The 13,531-nt window shown below is 54.8% G+C and overlaps 2 protein-coding genes across 4 annotated transcripts in view; both read left to right on the plus strand.

The window, feature by feature from the left end:
- Positions 1-6,636, plus strand: part of DIDO1 (death inducer-obliterator 1) — a 51,147-nt gene extending 44,511 nt beyond the window's left edge. For all 3 annotated transcript variants that reach the window (XM_032387524.1, XM_032387523.1, XM_032387522.1), the window contains exon 16: positions 2,034-6,636. In XM_032387524.1, the coding sequence (XP_032243415.1) occupies positions 2,034-5,098 (3,065 nt within the window). In that variant the 3' untranslated portion in view covers positions 5,099-6,636. The remainder of the gene's footprint in view (positions 1-2,033) is intronic.
- A 3,161-nt stretch (positions 6,637-9,797) lies between these two features.
- The window catches only part of TCFL5 (transcription factor like 5), a 17,079-nt gene continuing 13,345 nt past the window's right edge, over positions 9,798-13,531 (plus strand). Inside the window, exon 1 of the mRNA XM_032387569.1 lies at positions 9,798-9,870. Within this exon, the coding sequence (XP_032243460.1) occupies positions 9,798-9,870 (73 nt within the window). The remainder of the gene's footprint in view (positions 9,871-13,531) is intronic.

Consider the following 13,531-nt stretch of genomic DNA (forward strand, 5'->3'; position numbering starts at 1 on the left):
GGAAGGGCACACTTCACCAGACCCCAGACCAGGTCTTCCTGGGTTTAACACCGTGACTTGCCCGTCACGCACAGCTTGCTGACCTGAGACTCGATCCCCAGCCACAAGCCTTGACGTTGGTGCGCCAGGAGTTGGGCTTTTCCTTAAGAGGGGCACAGCCCTCTGCGCTGAGTGCAGTCGTGGGACTTCCCCTCCACAAGGCTCCCCAGCCCTTGCTCACGCCCGCCCGCCCACCCACCCACCCACGCGGCTGAGCACACCCCTTCACTTTGGCTCGCGTGTCAGGTTCCTCAGGGAGAGCCAGGCAGCAGACACTCGGTCCAGAATGGCCAGCAGAGAGCCGTTTCAGCAATTGATCATACCCAAAACTGGATCTGAGTAAGCAAGTGTTCAGTAAATGGCTGTTAGAGTAAGAGAGATGTCATTCGAAGTTAAAATACCCTTAACTCATGTTAATTAGGGAATGAACTTGATAGATTACCCTTCATGTCTGCTGAGCAGAAACATTCCGATAGGACACTCAGGGTGGGCTGCCTGACCTTCCAGTCTCTATTCCCTCCTTTGCCAGGCTCTTCCTTTCCTGGATACACAGCTTTTGGGGGGGGGGGGGGGGGGCCAGGGAGAGAATGTTCTGGAAGCCGGGTCTCTAATGAAGGTGGTGTTCAGGTCCTGGTGTGTTAGGAGTGGATGTCTTCCATGGGCATCCCGCTCTCACACACGAGCCGGTGAAGCAGGCCCTTCCCGATGCGGGGGAGGGAGGGTAGCACTAGGTTGTGTGCGCAGAGGCTCCGTCTCCCCACCGCACTCTGGCATACCTGATTTTCCTCCTCGGGGGCTGGATGGGCCATCTTCCACCCTCGTGTGCTCCGCCTGTCAACCCAGCTCTATTGGAATTTGGGAAGATTAACAGACATTTTGGAATTATATAATGGTGTCCAAAAACAACTATTTGAAGTGACTTGTGATCATCTTTAAAACCAAAAAGAATGAGAAAACTACTGATTTTCAGTAAGTGAAAGCTATATACAGGCAGCATAAATGCCTATATACTACAGCAACAATGTATCAGGTGAATTCATACAATTTGATTTTAAGTATCTTACGCTATTGACAAATTTTTGCGTATCATTTCTCCCTAAAATTACTGTTTTGTGACTTGGGTTTTTTTGTTCCTCTTTTGGTGTTCTGGATTTATTATGAGCGTGGGGCAGAGAATCATTATTGAAATACTAACATTCCTGATGTACGATTTAGAATGGAATAATCTTTTTTTATTTAAGAAATGATTATGTTTAAGAGCGGTCCTGTGCCCAGAAACCCCAGGGTCTTCCGCGTGGCCAGTTTTCTGAACACCCTGCGCTTGTGTCTCAGCGCCGTCCTGTGCTTACAGAGACCGTGAGCTTTACTTAGCTCTTGTTAACTGAGTGTCTTTCAAACCGAGAAGAACATTTATTTTAGCCATTTCAGTCAGCACGGTCCTTCCCATTCACTGCGACTTGGACACCAGCAGCTAGTGAACTTACCTAATGGCATGTGCGGAGGTGAGCATCGTAACCAAGTTGTCAGACTGGCCCCCTGATCGAACCTTCAGCTTCATTTCTGTAGAGCAAATCCTCAGTTAAGACAGGACAGGCTATTGCCTTTCTGATGTGTTAGCAAGAGGCAAATAAAAGAACACAGCTAAGATCTTGTTGAAAAACCCTCCCAGTGCACCTTGCCTCACTCCCGGTAGGTTAGCAGATGTTGGTACTTGCATAATGGGCTTCCCCACCTCCTCTCTCATGCAGCTGCTTTAGCAGTATATCTGGTGTTTAGATCTACAACGTAAGTTGTGACAGTCGGGTGAATTTACGCGTGAGCTGGGCCCTGGGCTCTGTGGTCGTGGCTCCGCAGTCTTTTGCAGTAAACTCTTCAAACACTTGATTTTACTTTGCCAGTGAGTTTCTTCCACTACCACCCTTAATAGGGTTTGCATCTGAGGAACAAAGGCTGAAGTTAGGTTCTAAAATTTGCACAAATATTTTGTTTTTCAGGTCTTGAGTCACCACGTCCCAACATAATCCTTGGGTTAGTAATCTGTCAGAGAATAAAACGTCCTTCAAATGCTGGAGAATTAGAGAAGGTAGAGGAGAAGCGGATCCGCCCTCAGACCCAAGAAGAAACGGAGGTTCCAGTCTATCCCAAAGTGCCCGCGGCCCCGCAGTCTGAGAGGAAGCCCCCCAAGTCCCAGGTGGGCTCCGGGGACATGGCGGTCAGCACCACACCCCCAGGGACTCCTCCACCGCCGCCCCCGCTGCCGGAGCCCCCAGCTGCGCCAGCCTCGTCCTCTGTGTTGAAGATCCTGTCCTCGCTCAAACCAGGAGCCATGAGCAGCGTCCCCTCAGCCCCCGCAGTGGCTGTTCCGGCGGCCGCTGCCTCTGCCAATTCCTCCGCCCCGAAAACAGCCTCGCCCCTGGAGCACATCCTGCAGACCCTGTTTGGGAAGAAGAAGTCATTTGACCCCCCTGCCAGAGAGCCCGTGGAGTCCGCCCCAGCCTCCCACCCAGACTCCAAAGCCAAGGCCGACGGCGGGCTGCCCGCGGCGCCTTTACTAGATCCAATTGTCCAGCAGTTCGGTCAGTTCTCAAAAGACAGAGCTCTGGAGGACGAGGAAGACGACAGACCGTATGACCCCGAAGAGGAGTACGGCCCTGAGAGAGCCTTTGACACTCAGCTCGAGCGTGGGAGGCGCCCTGATGTAGAGAAGGCCCCCGAGACCGCCGAGCGGGAGGAGGTGGCCTATGACCCAGAAGATGAGACCATTTTAGAAGAAGCCAAAGTGGCCATCGACGACCTGCCCAACAGGATGTGTGTGGACGGGAAGGGCGGCGCCACGGAGAGGCCTGGTGAGCCCGTGGCCCCCGGAGCGGCCCCCTCCCTGGTGGAGCAGCAGAAGATGATAGAAGAGCTCAACAAGCAGATTGAGGAGCAGAAGAGGCAGGTGGAGGAGCAGGAAGCCGCGCTACGGCAGCAGAGGGCCGCCGTGGGGGCCTCCATGGCGCACTTCTCCGTGGCCGAGGCACTCATGTCGCCACCCCCAAAGTCCTCCCTGCCCCAGGCCGAGCTGTTTCCGCAAGAGCAGCAGGCCACCAGCCGCCCCGCTGCGCTCCCTGGTGCCCCTCCAGCCGCCGGCCCCGGCTGCGACCCGCGGCAGAGTCGGGACCCCCGGCAGGCCCGGCGGCTGGCCGCGGATCACTGCGAGAGCGAAGCTGGCTCGAGGGCCCCCACAGCCCGGGAAGAGGGTGCAGAGACTGCCCTGCCAGCCAAGCCGGACGGCCCCAAGCACGAGCGCTCCTTGAGCCCCGTACCGCCCCCGGCAGATGGCGGCCCGCCCTCGGCGGGCTCGAGCAGCATGCCCAGACCTGCCCGCAAGGTGCTGTTGCCCACGCCCCCCAGCACCGCGTTTCAGCCTGGCTTCCCTTTGCAGAACGACGGGCAGAGTTTCCCCTCTCCTGGAGGGAGGGACCCTTTCTCAGGCCCAGCGTGTACCTCTCAGGAAAAATCGGTTGGCTCGACCCAGTACGAGGATCCGAGAAATGTTCAGTTTGCTGAAAAAGGTGACCACCCGGCAGTTGAAGCCGAAGGAGACAGAGAGCCACAGTGCAGACCCGGTGAGGGGGCTGCCACGTTCCCCACAGCTGGACAGAGAGGAGGGGCCCCTCCGCCCCCATCTCAGGGCCAGCGTGACCCAGCACCACGTGCTTTTGGGACGTCGGGGCTTCATGGCCCCAGTTTCCCAGGACCAAGGGGGCCAGTCCCTCCGTTTTCAGAAGAGAATATCGTTTCTAATAGCGATGGGCCAAGGGGGCCTCCGCCGGCCAGATTCGGGGCCCAGAAGGGGCCCATCCCTTCCTTGTTCTCAGGGCCACATGGGCCCCCTCCCTACGGGGATGGCAGGGGTCCCTCCCCCTCCCACCTCGGGGGGCCCAGAGGAGCAGCACCACCCCAATTTGAAGAGCGGAAGGACCCCCACGGGGAGAAAAGGGAATTCCAGGACAGCCCATACGATGAGATGGCCGGCCCTGCCCCTCAGTTTGAGGGGCCAGAACAAGCCCAGTTCATGGGGAGTAGGAGCACGGCGCCTTTCCAGTTTGGAGGCCAGAGAAGGCCTCTGCTGTCACAGTTTAAAGGGCCCCGAGGGGGTCCCCCTCCCTCCCAGTTTGGCGGTCAGAGAGGGCCCCCCCCTGGCCACTTTGTGGGCCCAAGGGGGCCGCATCCTGGTCAGTTTGAAGGACCCAGAGGCCAAGCACCAAATTTCATGCCAGGACCCAGGGGGATTCAGCCTCAGCAGTTCGAGGAGCAGAGGGTAAGCTCACCGCCGAGATTTGCCAACCCCCGGGCGCCAGCACCCCTTCCGTTTGGCGGACCCAGAGGGTCTGTGCCCTTTCCCGAGAAGAGCGAGCCCACACCCCCCCGCTTCCACTTCCAGGGCCCGCCGGCGCCGGGGCTGAAGCCGGGCCCCAGGCCACTGCTAGAGCTGCCCAGCCACCCGCCGCCGCACCGGCCGGAGCGCTGGGAAGAGGCGCCCACACAGGGCCCTGAGGCCGATTTCCGTGAGGGCAAGGGCCACGAGTACAGAAGCCAGGCCTTTGAAGGGCGGCCGAGGGAGCGGTTTGAAGCCGGGCCCAAAGAAAAGCCTCTGGATGAGCCCGAAGCCGCGCTGCCAGAGAACCGGCCGGGCAGGGCCCTGGAGGAGCGCCGGCGGGAGCGAGGGCGGCGTTGGAGCCGGGAGCGGGACTGGGAAAGGGGCCACGAGCGGGGCCGTCACCGCGACAAGGACCCCGGGCGCGAGTGGGACCGGAGTCGGGAGCGCGGTGCAGACAGGGACCGGGGGCGGGAGCCGGAGCGGGCGGCCGAGTGGGGCCGGAGCCGGGAGCGCAGCCGAAACCGGGAGCGGGAGCGCAGGCGGGAGCGGGAGCGGTCTCGCAGCAGGGAGCGCGGCCGTGACCGGACCCGTGACCACGGCCGGGAGCGCAAGGACCGCAGCAAAAGCAAGGAGGGCGCCCGCGACCCCAAAGCTGAGGCCCCTCGGGCTGCCGCCCCCGCCGCGCAGACCTAGCGGCCGCCCGCCGACCACACGAGACCCCGCGGCTGCTCTGGCCCCAGCCGCCCGCCCGCAGCCGGCTTCCCCGAGAGCTGGCCCCAGCCGTGGTGAGCACGTGGTTTTGCAAAGAGCTGCGAACTTAGATGCAGAATAGAATATTCTGGACTTCAAAAATTACTGTAATTTTGTGTATAGTGGTTTCTTACAAAATTTCACATCTTTACAATTCTGATGCTTTTTAAAAAAAAAAATAAGAACTCAGTATTTCCATTTAAAATTACTGAAATGGGAAAGTGTCTACAGAAGCATATTGCTTTTTCAGATTATAAAGTTATCTTTTCCAGTAACTTGACCAGAGTAAATTTTAAGGGAATTTCCGTGGACCTTAGAGCCGTACCTTTACTGACGTCTCTATCTCTGTTTCTGAAAAGCTGCGGCGACGGGCGCGGCCGCGCACAGGCGGGCGGTGGGGGGGAGAAGGCCTTCCGCTCCTCCCGGGGATGGGGAGAAAGAGCTTTTACAAACGCGTTTTTCTTTTGTCACAAGGAAATGTGAATTACAAATTTCAACCAGGAAACAAAACATTTCTTAGTTTTGCTCAGTTTTTGTATATCACCTTATATGTTTTTTTTTCTCAAAAACAGGATTAAAAGCTACATCTGTCCGAGTAGAAACTGTTGCATTTTTTAAATAGCAATTTATTGAGAAAGGTGTGACCTTTACCAGCTTAAAGAAAGTGAGAAAAGAAGCCAATTAAGTGTACTTTAAAACGGGGGTGGGGGGTGGGGGGTGACTTTGATTTGAATAATCAGGAGCATTTTTGTTTGTGAAACTCGACCATCCCCACAGTCCTTCCTGTGGCCCAGGGAAAGTGCACTCGCCCCAGACCGTCGCCCTGGCCGGTGATGCGTTTTAAAGTCTGTCATTGAAAATGGAACAGTGTTTGTGTGAAGTCTGAGACAGAAAACAGTGACAGTAGCTCTAGCTCGAGAACAACAAACCGGGACGCTGTTGACCCAAACAGCGTCCCGCTCCTGGTCGCGTATTTTCAAGTACTTCCAAAGAGGGAAATAGAGAAAACCTTGCTAATTTATTTGACTGTACAAATACACTTTCATAATTTTTTTATATTTTCATAAACTTACTTTTGCAAGTGTAAAATTAGAGAATTTCATTCATTCTTTGGAGTCTCTTCCATTGTACATCACTACAGATTTTTCACTTTCTAGCACAAACGTTCAAATGATACCAACGAACACAGAGAACTTGGTGACTCGGTGTGACTGGTTCCAGACCAAGCGTCAGGAGGTTAAATTACATTGAAGTGGCGTCAAGTTCCAACATCTAATATGATGTGAAGGGTTTTTTACATGTAAAACAAATTTTTCTAATTTAAATACACAAATGTAAAAATCAAGTGTGTTTCTTTAGGTTTACTTGATAGAAATTTCTGTAAATTGTATTTTATATTGCAAAGTATGATATCACTGTACATTAAAACATGCAACTCCATAGGTTTTGTTACTTGAAGTAGAATAAATGTCTACAGAAGGTTTTCTGTCCCTCGTGTGCTGTCGCTTTTCCCTGTTGGGACTTTGGGGCTGGACGGGGGCCCCCCACTCGGCCTCGAGCTGGGTGACGCACCCTACCGCTCTGTCTCCTCCGCGTGTGGCTAGACGTGCCCAGGGCCTGGTGCTGCTCAGGGAGCGCGTGGTGGGGCGGACAGCGTGGCCGTGGCCGTGGCCGTGGCCGTGGCCGGCAGGCTGACGCGGTGCCTTCAGGCCGAGGAGAACCGACACGTGGCCACGGCTAGAGCGTAGGCACAGCATGGGTCTTGCCCGTGAACTGCGGCTAGTCACCGCTACCCATCACTGCCCTCAACCTGGTGCCCCCTTGCCCGAACTTCCCCTCCTCAGCGTGTGCACCCCTAACTCGGCTGCGTGAGGAGGCGAAGACATGCCTTCCGGCACGACAGGCCCCCGTCCCAGCGGAGCACGCAGCCAACAAAAGCCTGTGGAGCCTGCTCGTTTGCGGGGCGCCCTGAGGGGCCAGCCCTGACCGTGGGGGGGCCCGCTCTACGGGGAGCTGCTGGCTGCCCAGGCCCTGCGGGTCGGAAGACCCCAGCTGTGCAGGACAGACGCTAAGGAGTGCTGAGCATGGCGCCTGGCTCCCAGACTCGTGAGCCCTCAGGCCTGCAGACTGCCATCACAGGGGTTTCCCCAAAATGTCGGGGAACTGGGCCCTACGTTAAAATCCTCAGTCCATCGTCTACTCCTCAGATGCTTGGCTTTGTTTGTGTTCACCCCAAAGCCTGTCTTTCAGAGGCTCCACGAAACCTTCCTGCGGCACCAGGCAGCGCTGTCCTCACCCTGCCACCTGTCACGCCATCACCCCTCCAACCTGTGACCCCATTTAGCCAATGTTGCCCACAATCCAGGGCGCCCCGAGCTGTTTGTGGCTCTCCAGAAACCCGACTAGTGAGGAGTCCGGCCTGAGGACATGGCCAGGCAGGGCAGTCCCTGGGACTTGAGCTGCAGGGCCTGGCGGGGGTGCCAGCGGCCTGGGAACCCCAGTCCTGGTGCTTCACCAGCCGGGCTGCGCTGCGTAGAGGTAGCCATGAGGGAGCATGAAAGGAGCCTGTTCCCCAGAAAGCTGGAAGGGGCTGGGGCTCCACGGAGACAGCGCTGAGGGGCTGGCATGCTCCCCGGCTCCACCGCACCCCCGCTAGTCCAGGGACCCACCTAGAGGCAGGGCCGGGTAGGGGGCGCAGCTGCGGGGACTGTGCGGGAGGCGGAGAGAAGCACGCGCCCCTGTGGGCAAGCCCGACGGGGGCCCCTCGGAGGGGAGGCAGGGACGGGCCCGACTGCTGGGTCTCCGTGGGACAATGCGGTACGCGCTCACCATAGGACCCTGGGGGGAAGACAGGAGCACCGAGACACCCCGTGACTTGACACCCAGCAGTCACTGCTGGTAACGTTTGCCTATTTTCCCTGAATCTTCTTCCCCTCTATTTTTCTTTCACAAAATTGGGATTCTATACATTCTTGTGTCTTTTTTTCATTTGTTTTATCCCGGGCGATTCCCAAAGGCATCAAGTATTAAAAGCATTATTCGTGTTTTTTGCATTGTTCGAAGGGTTCATATCTTTCTAGTTTGCAGAGAATGAATGCTCCCTGTAGGTCTGTGGGGTCCTAAGTGTCCACCCAGGAGAACAGGAAATGAAAGCAGCATATTCAGCAAACCAAGATCTGCCCCGCTGCCCCCCCACCGCCCTGGGGGCAAAAGCCGTGGTCCGGAAACAAGCATTCCTAAGGGTATTTCTGGCCCCTTTTTTCTGTGCTTGCGTTGCTGATGCTCAGGGCTATATCACCAGGGAAATACATTTAGGAAACGCCAATGAACAGAGATTCTACAGAGTTTTGTCTTATGCCTCACGGGAACCTAGAGGCAGGCAGTCCCAAGGGGTAGAGTGGCCTCAGTGTCACTGACAGCCCGTCCTCAGCTGGTCCCTTTGTCCTCAGGGCTGCAAGAAGGCTGCCCCCGTGGGCATCACATCATCCCCTCCCTGTTCTAGGTGGAAGCCAGCAGGAGGAATAGAGCCTCGCAGGGCATACCTGCCCCATCGGCTCCCTGTTGGCAACTTCTGGTTAGATCTTGTTGGTCGCGCTGTGTCGCATGGCCACCCCTAGCTCCAAGGGAACAAATCCGGGACTGCCGGTAAAAACAGAGGAGGGATTGAGCCACTGTAGACGCACAGTGTCAGGACCCTGGCACCTTCACGCACCACCAGTAGGAAGGGCAGGTGCAACCACGCCCGCCCCTGCGAGACTTGACAGTTTCTGACCAGTGACTTCAATCGCCCCACTAGACATTTCCCCCCAAAGCATGCATTAGCCACAGGGCAAGGTCACCCGCAAGGGGGCCAGAGTTGGTTCTGGGGGTACCGATCATAGCTATTGCAATGGTATGTGGCCTTCCGAAGGGCCCAGCACACACACACACACACACACACGACCCATCAGAGGCACTAAAATGTCCTAGCAGAGGAAGGGAGTTGAGGAACGTAAGTCTGGAAGGGTTTCTCCGGGAGTCACCAGTGTTCAAAGGTTGGGAAACGGCCCTAAACAGAAGAGGATCTGTGCACACACAAAAGTCTGTAAGCAGGGGTGCCTGGGTGGCTCAGTCGGTGAAGCATCTGCCTTCAGGTCAGGCCACGATCCCAGGGTCCCAAGACTGAGCTGCATGTCGGGCTCCCTGCTCAGCGGGGAGCCTGCTTCTCCCTCTGCCCCTCCCCCTGCTTGTGCTTGCTCTCTCTGTCAAATAAATAAATAAAATCTTAAAAAAAACAAAAAACCATTACATTAAAAAATATATATCTGTAAGCAAATATTTACAGTGCCCAGACCAGGAGACCTCCCGAAGTCCCCTCCATCCACACGTGGCCCCGCTGCCCTCCTGGCCTCCAGATCTCAAGCAGAAGTGCCTCTGGTGATCCCCTTAACCATGCGGAAGGGGGATGCTGACCAAAGTGGCCCAGCGAGAGCCAGAGGCATCCTGCCCCGCCCTCACTGCCCCTAGCACGGCCCCCAGCACGGGCCTCAGCACACCTCCCAAGCCTTGCTCACAGCACCCTTTAAACCCTATTTTCTAAACAAAGCCAACGACAAAGTCATGCCCCCACCTAACTGGATGCAGCCATCCTGAAAACGCGCGCATGCCCAGGAGGAGACAGTCCCTCCCGGTGTTCTCCGCAGGCTCACACTCGGGGCTGCAGCTTGGTGGCAGGGGTAAGGTCAGCCTCAGCTGCTGTGGTCCTCACTTCTGCAGCTGGCCACGGGCCGTTCTGCACCATCCAGTTCACGGTCCCTGGCTGGCACTCCCCGCCTGGTGGGAGCCCCAATCTTCCTTCCTGATGGGCCTGAGCTCCCAGCAAGCCCGCCTGGATCGCGTCCTTGAACTTTTGCACTGACTTCAATCACAGGACTTGGGGGTACTGGGAGGCGCCCTGGGGAATCCTCCTGCATTCCAGGCATGTCCTTGGGCCCTCTGCCCCTTGACAGGCAGGCCTGATCAGCCTGGCCAGTACAGTCTCTGTTCTTTACCTGTTGGCTCACTGGCACGAAGGGTCCCACGTGGCCAGGTGGCTGCCCCAGCCCACAGCCCAGTGAGACCGTCACTGCGTCCTCTGGACAGGGCTCTCTTCCCCTTGAACTGAGCTTTCTAGAACCAGAACTTGTAGGAACAGACAGCAGAGATTCAGCTCGTGGATCAGGAGAGGGAACAGTGAAAGGAGCCACCCCATTTCCACCCCTTGGTTCCCAGGTCCATGAATCCCAGCTGTGCAGATGGACCACCATACACAGGTTGCTACTTAGAGCATATGCTGTATCCTGGAAGACACTGCCCAGCCCTGCAGGCTGCAGCCATCTAGCTGGCGCTGTGATCGAGTCTGCAAAAGGCCGTCAAGCACACCTATCAGAACGACCGAAATCCAGAACGCTGACACCCAAGGCTGGCGAGGATGTGAAGCAGCAGGAATTCTTCATCCACTGCTGGCGGGAGCACGAAATGGGGCAGCCCCTTGGGAAGACAGTTTGGTGGTTTCTCACAAAACTCTTGTAATATGATCCACAACCACACTCGTTGGTATTTATCCAAAGAAGTAGAAAACTCATGCCCACACAAAAACCTGCACGTGGATGTTTATGGTGGCTTTATTCATAATCGCCAAAATTCAGAAGCAACCAAGATACCCTTCGGTAGGTGATTAATAAATAAACTGTGGACCATCCAGACCGCAGATATCATTCAGGGCTAAGAAGAAATGAGCTGTCAGGCCATGAGAAGACAGAGAGGAACCTTAAATGCATATCACTCAGTGAAAGAAGCCAATCAGAAAAGGCTACACACTGCATGATGCCCAACTATATGACATTCCGGAAAAAGCAAAATTATGCAAACACAAAGATCAGTGGCTTCCAGGGGGTAAGGGAGGGAGGGATGAGTAGGCAGAGCACAGACGATTTTTAAGGAAAATACTCAGTATGATATCCAACATATATGTCCTATACATGTTTTGTTAAATTTATACCTAAGCATATTTTTGAGTGATTGTAAATGTTATTGTATTTTAACCACAATGTGCACAAGTTCACTGCTAGTGTATAGGATACAGTGATATTTGAATGCTGTTCTTCTATTCCGTGACCTTGGTGAAGTCCCTTGGTAGCTTTTTTATAGATTCCATAGGCTTTTCTACATAGATCGTCACGTTGTCTGCAAGGAAAGACAGCTACACTTCTTCTCTCTCAGTCTGGATGCCTTCCCTTCTGCTTGCTTTCTTGCGCCGAGTAGAGCCTCCAGCACAATGTTGAATACAAGTAGTGATGGTGGAGGTCTTTGCCTTTTTCCTAACCTAGGGGAAAACACTCAGTCTCGTACTGGTAATTATGATGCTGGCTGTAGTGATTTCATAGATGCCCTGTATCAGGTTGAGGAAGTTCCCTTCCATTCACGGCTTGCAGAGTTTTTATTAGAAATGGATGTTAGAGTTGGTGAACGCTTTTTTTTTTTTTTCCTTTTTGGCCTGTTAATACAGTAAATGATGTTGGTAGAAATACAGTAAATGACGTTGGTTGATTTTCAAATGTAAACAACCCTCGTGTCACTGGAATAAGATCTACTTGGTCATGACCTATTATTCCTTTTCAGAAATCTTGTTGGATTCAATTTGCAAAGATTCTATCAAGAATTTTTGCAGGTTTGCTCATGTCAGGTATTGCTCTGTGGTTTTATATTCCTGTTACTATCTTTATGTGGTTTTGATATCAAGTCACATTGGTTTCACAGAATACATGTTTGTATAACGGTTTCACATTCGACACTTACCCTCATGACACACGGCTCACACGGATGATGTGCTTTTTGTTCTCAATTGTGGGTCCAGGGTCACTAAACTGACCTTATGACCCACCATGGGTCTTCCCCTAGATAATGACCATGTGTGCCGTGCTGCCCTCCTGTCCTTGAAGGGCTAGTCCTTCCTTCAGGGTCCCTCTGAAATTTTATTTTCTTGCATGTTTGGGGTGGAGGCCTGCTACTTGCTCCCAGGAGCCATGCCCGGAGCCTTCCTCACTCCCTGCACACTAGGCTCGGCTTGAATTCTCAAGTCAGTTTCTCAGCTCTGCAGGGCTGCCTCCTGAGGGGTAGGCAGAACCACTGGGAGCTACACTGACTTTAGAAAAGCATGTTTGGTATTCTGTTCACATTTTATTTAGAATGCAAACTCCAGTAAAGTCAGATCATTCTCACATTTTACGTCTAAACAAAAGAAGGCTTGAAAACTGCTATCTGCAAGAACTCCACCCAAACAAGAAACAAAAACACACTGTAGGGGCCAATGGTCTTTATTTCCAATAAGTGAAAAGCCATATTGGACATAACCTTGATTTTATTTTCTCTTTTAACCATTGTAAATTTCACAGTACTCCGTGATTTTGCTATTCAAGTTGGGGTCCTTTGACCAGCTGCACTTGCATCAGATGGGGGCTCCCTAGAAAGGTGGGTTCCAGGCCCCCCCACGCCTGACCTAGAATCTGCTTTTTTTTTTTTTTAAAGATTTTATTTATTTATTTGAGAGAGAGAGAGAGTGAGAGAGAGAGAGAGAGCGCAAGAGGGGGGAGGGTCAGAGGGAGAAGCAGACTCCCCGCCGAGCAGGGAGCCCGATGCGAGACTCGATCCCGGGACTCCGGGATCATGACCTGAGCCGAAGGCAGTCGCTTAACCCACTGAGCCACCAGGCGCCCTAGAACCTGCTTTTTAACGAGATCTAGCGGTTCTGTGCACACCGCGGGCCGCGTCGGTGCCGTGCTTGGAATCTACTCGAAGATTTTACCCGTGTCATTCCACGCATCAACGGCTTGGTCATTTCACTTAAGATGATGTATTTCAATCATCTACAGCTGGTTTCTGACCTGGTGTGGAAATCGTGCTCTGACTTGTTTTCTATTCGGATTAATCCGCTGTCCTACGTCTTACTGAGGACTCCGCCACTTCCCTCCGTTTTAAGTGGGAGAAAAGAAAAGCGTGTTAACCGCGTGCAGGGTATGATCTCGCATTTGCTCCCAGAAACGACGCGGTGAGGGAGCGCTGCACGCTCGGGGGGCACGGCTGCTGTCTGTTCTGGGACGCACCGGTCTGAGGACCCGTCACCAGGCTGCAGGCCCCCAGGTCACACAGGTACGTGGGGTAAGGTATCTCACCTGCGAACTGCTAGGGCGCACGCGCCCGCCGGCCCCGCCCCGACCTGCGCGCGCAGCCTGCCGCGCCGCCCCCAACATACACACCTGCGCGCGCAGCTCCCGTGGCGACCGCCGTCCGGGGCGGGGCGTGGCGGGGCGGCGGCCAGGCGGTTGGCGGGGGCGGGGGGCGGGACCGCGGCGCAGGGGG

This window comes from Phoca vitulina, unplaced genomic scaffold (assembly GCF_004348235.1).
Source record: "Phoca vitulina isolate PV1807 unplaced genomic scaffold, GSC_HSeal_1.0 scaffold50, whole genome shotgun sequence".
NCBI lineage: Eukaryota > Metazoa > Chordata > Mammalia > Carnivora > Phocidae > Phoca > Phoca vitulina.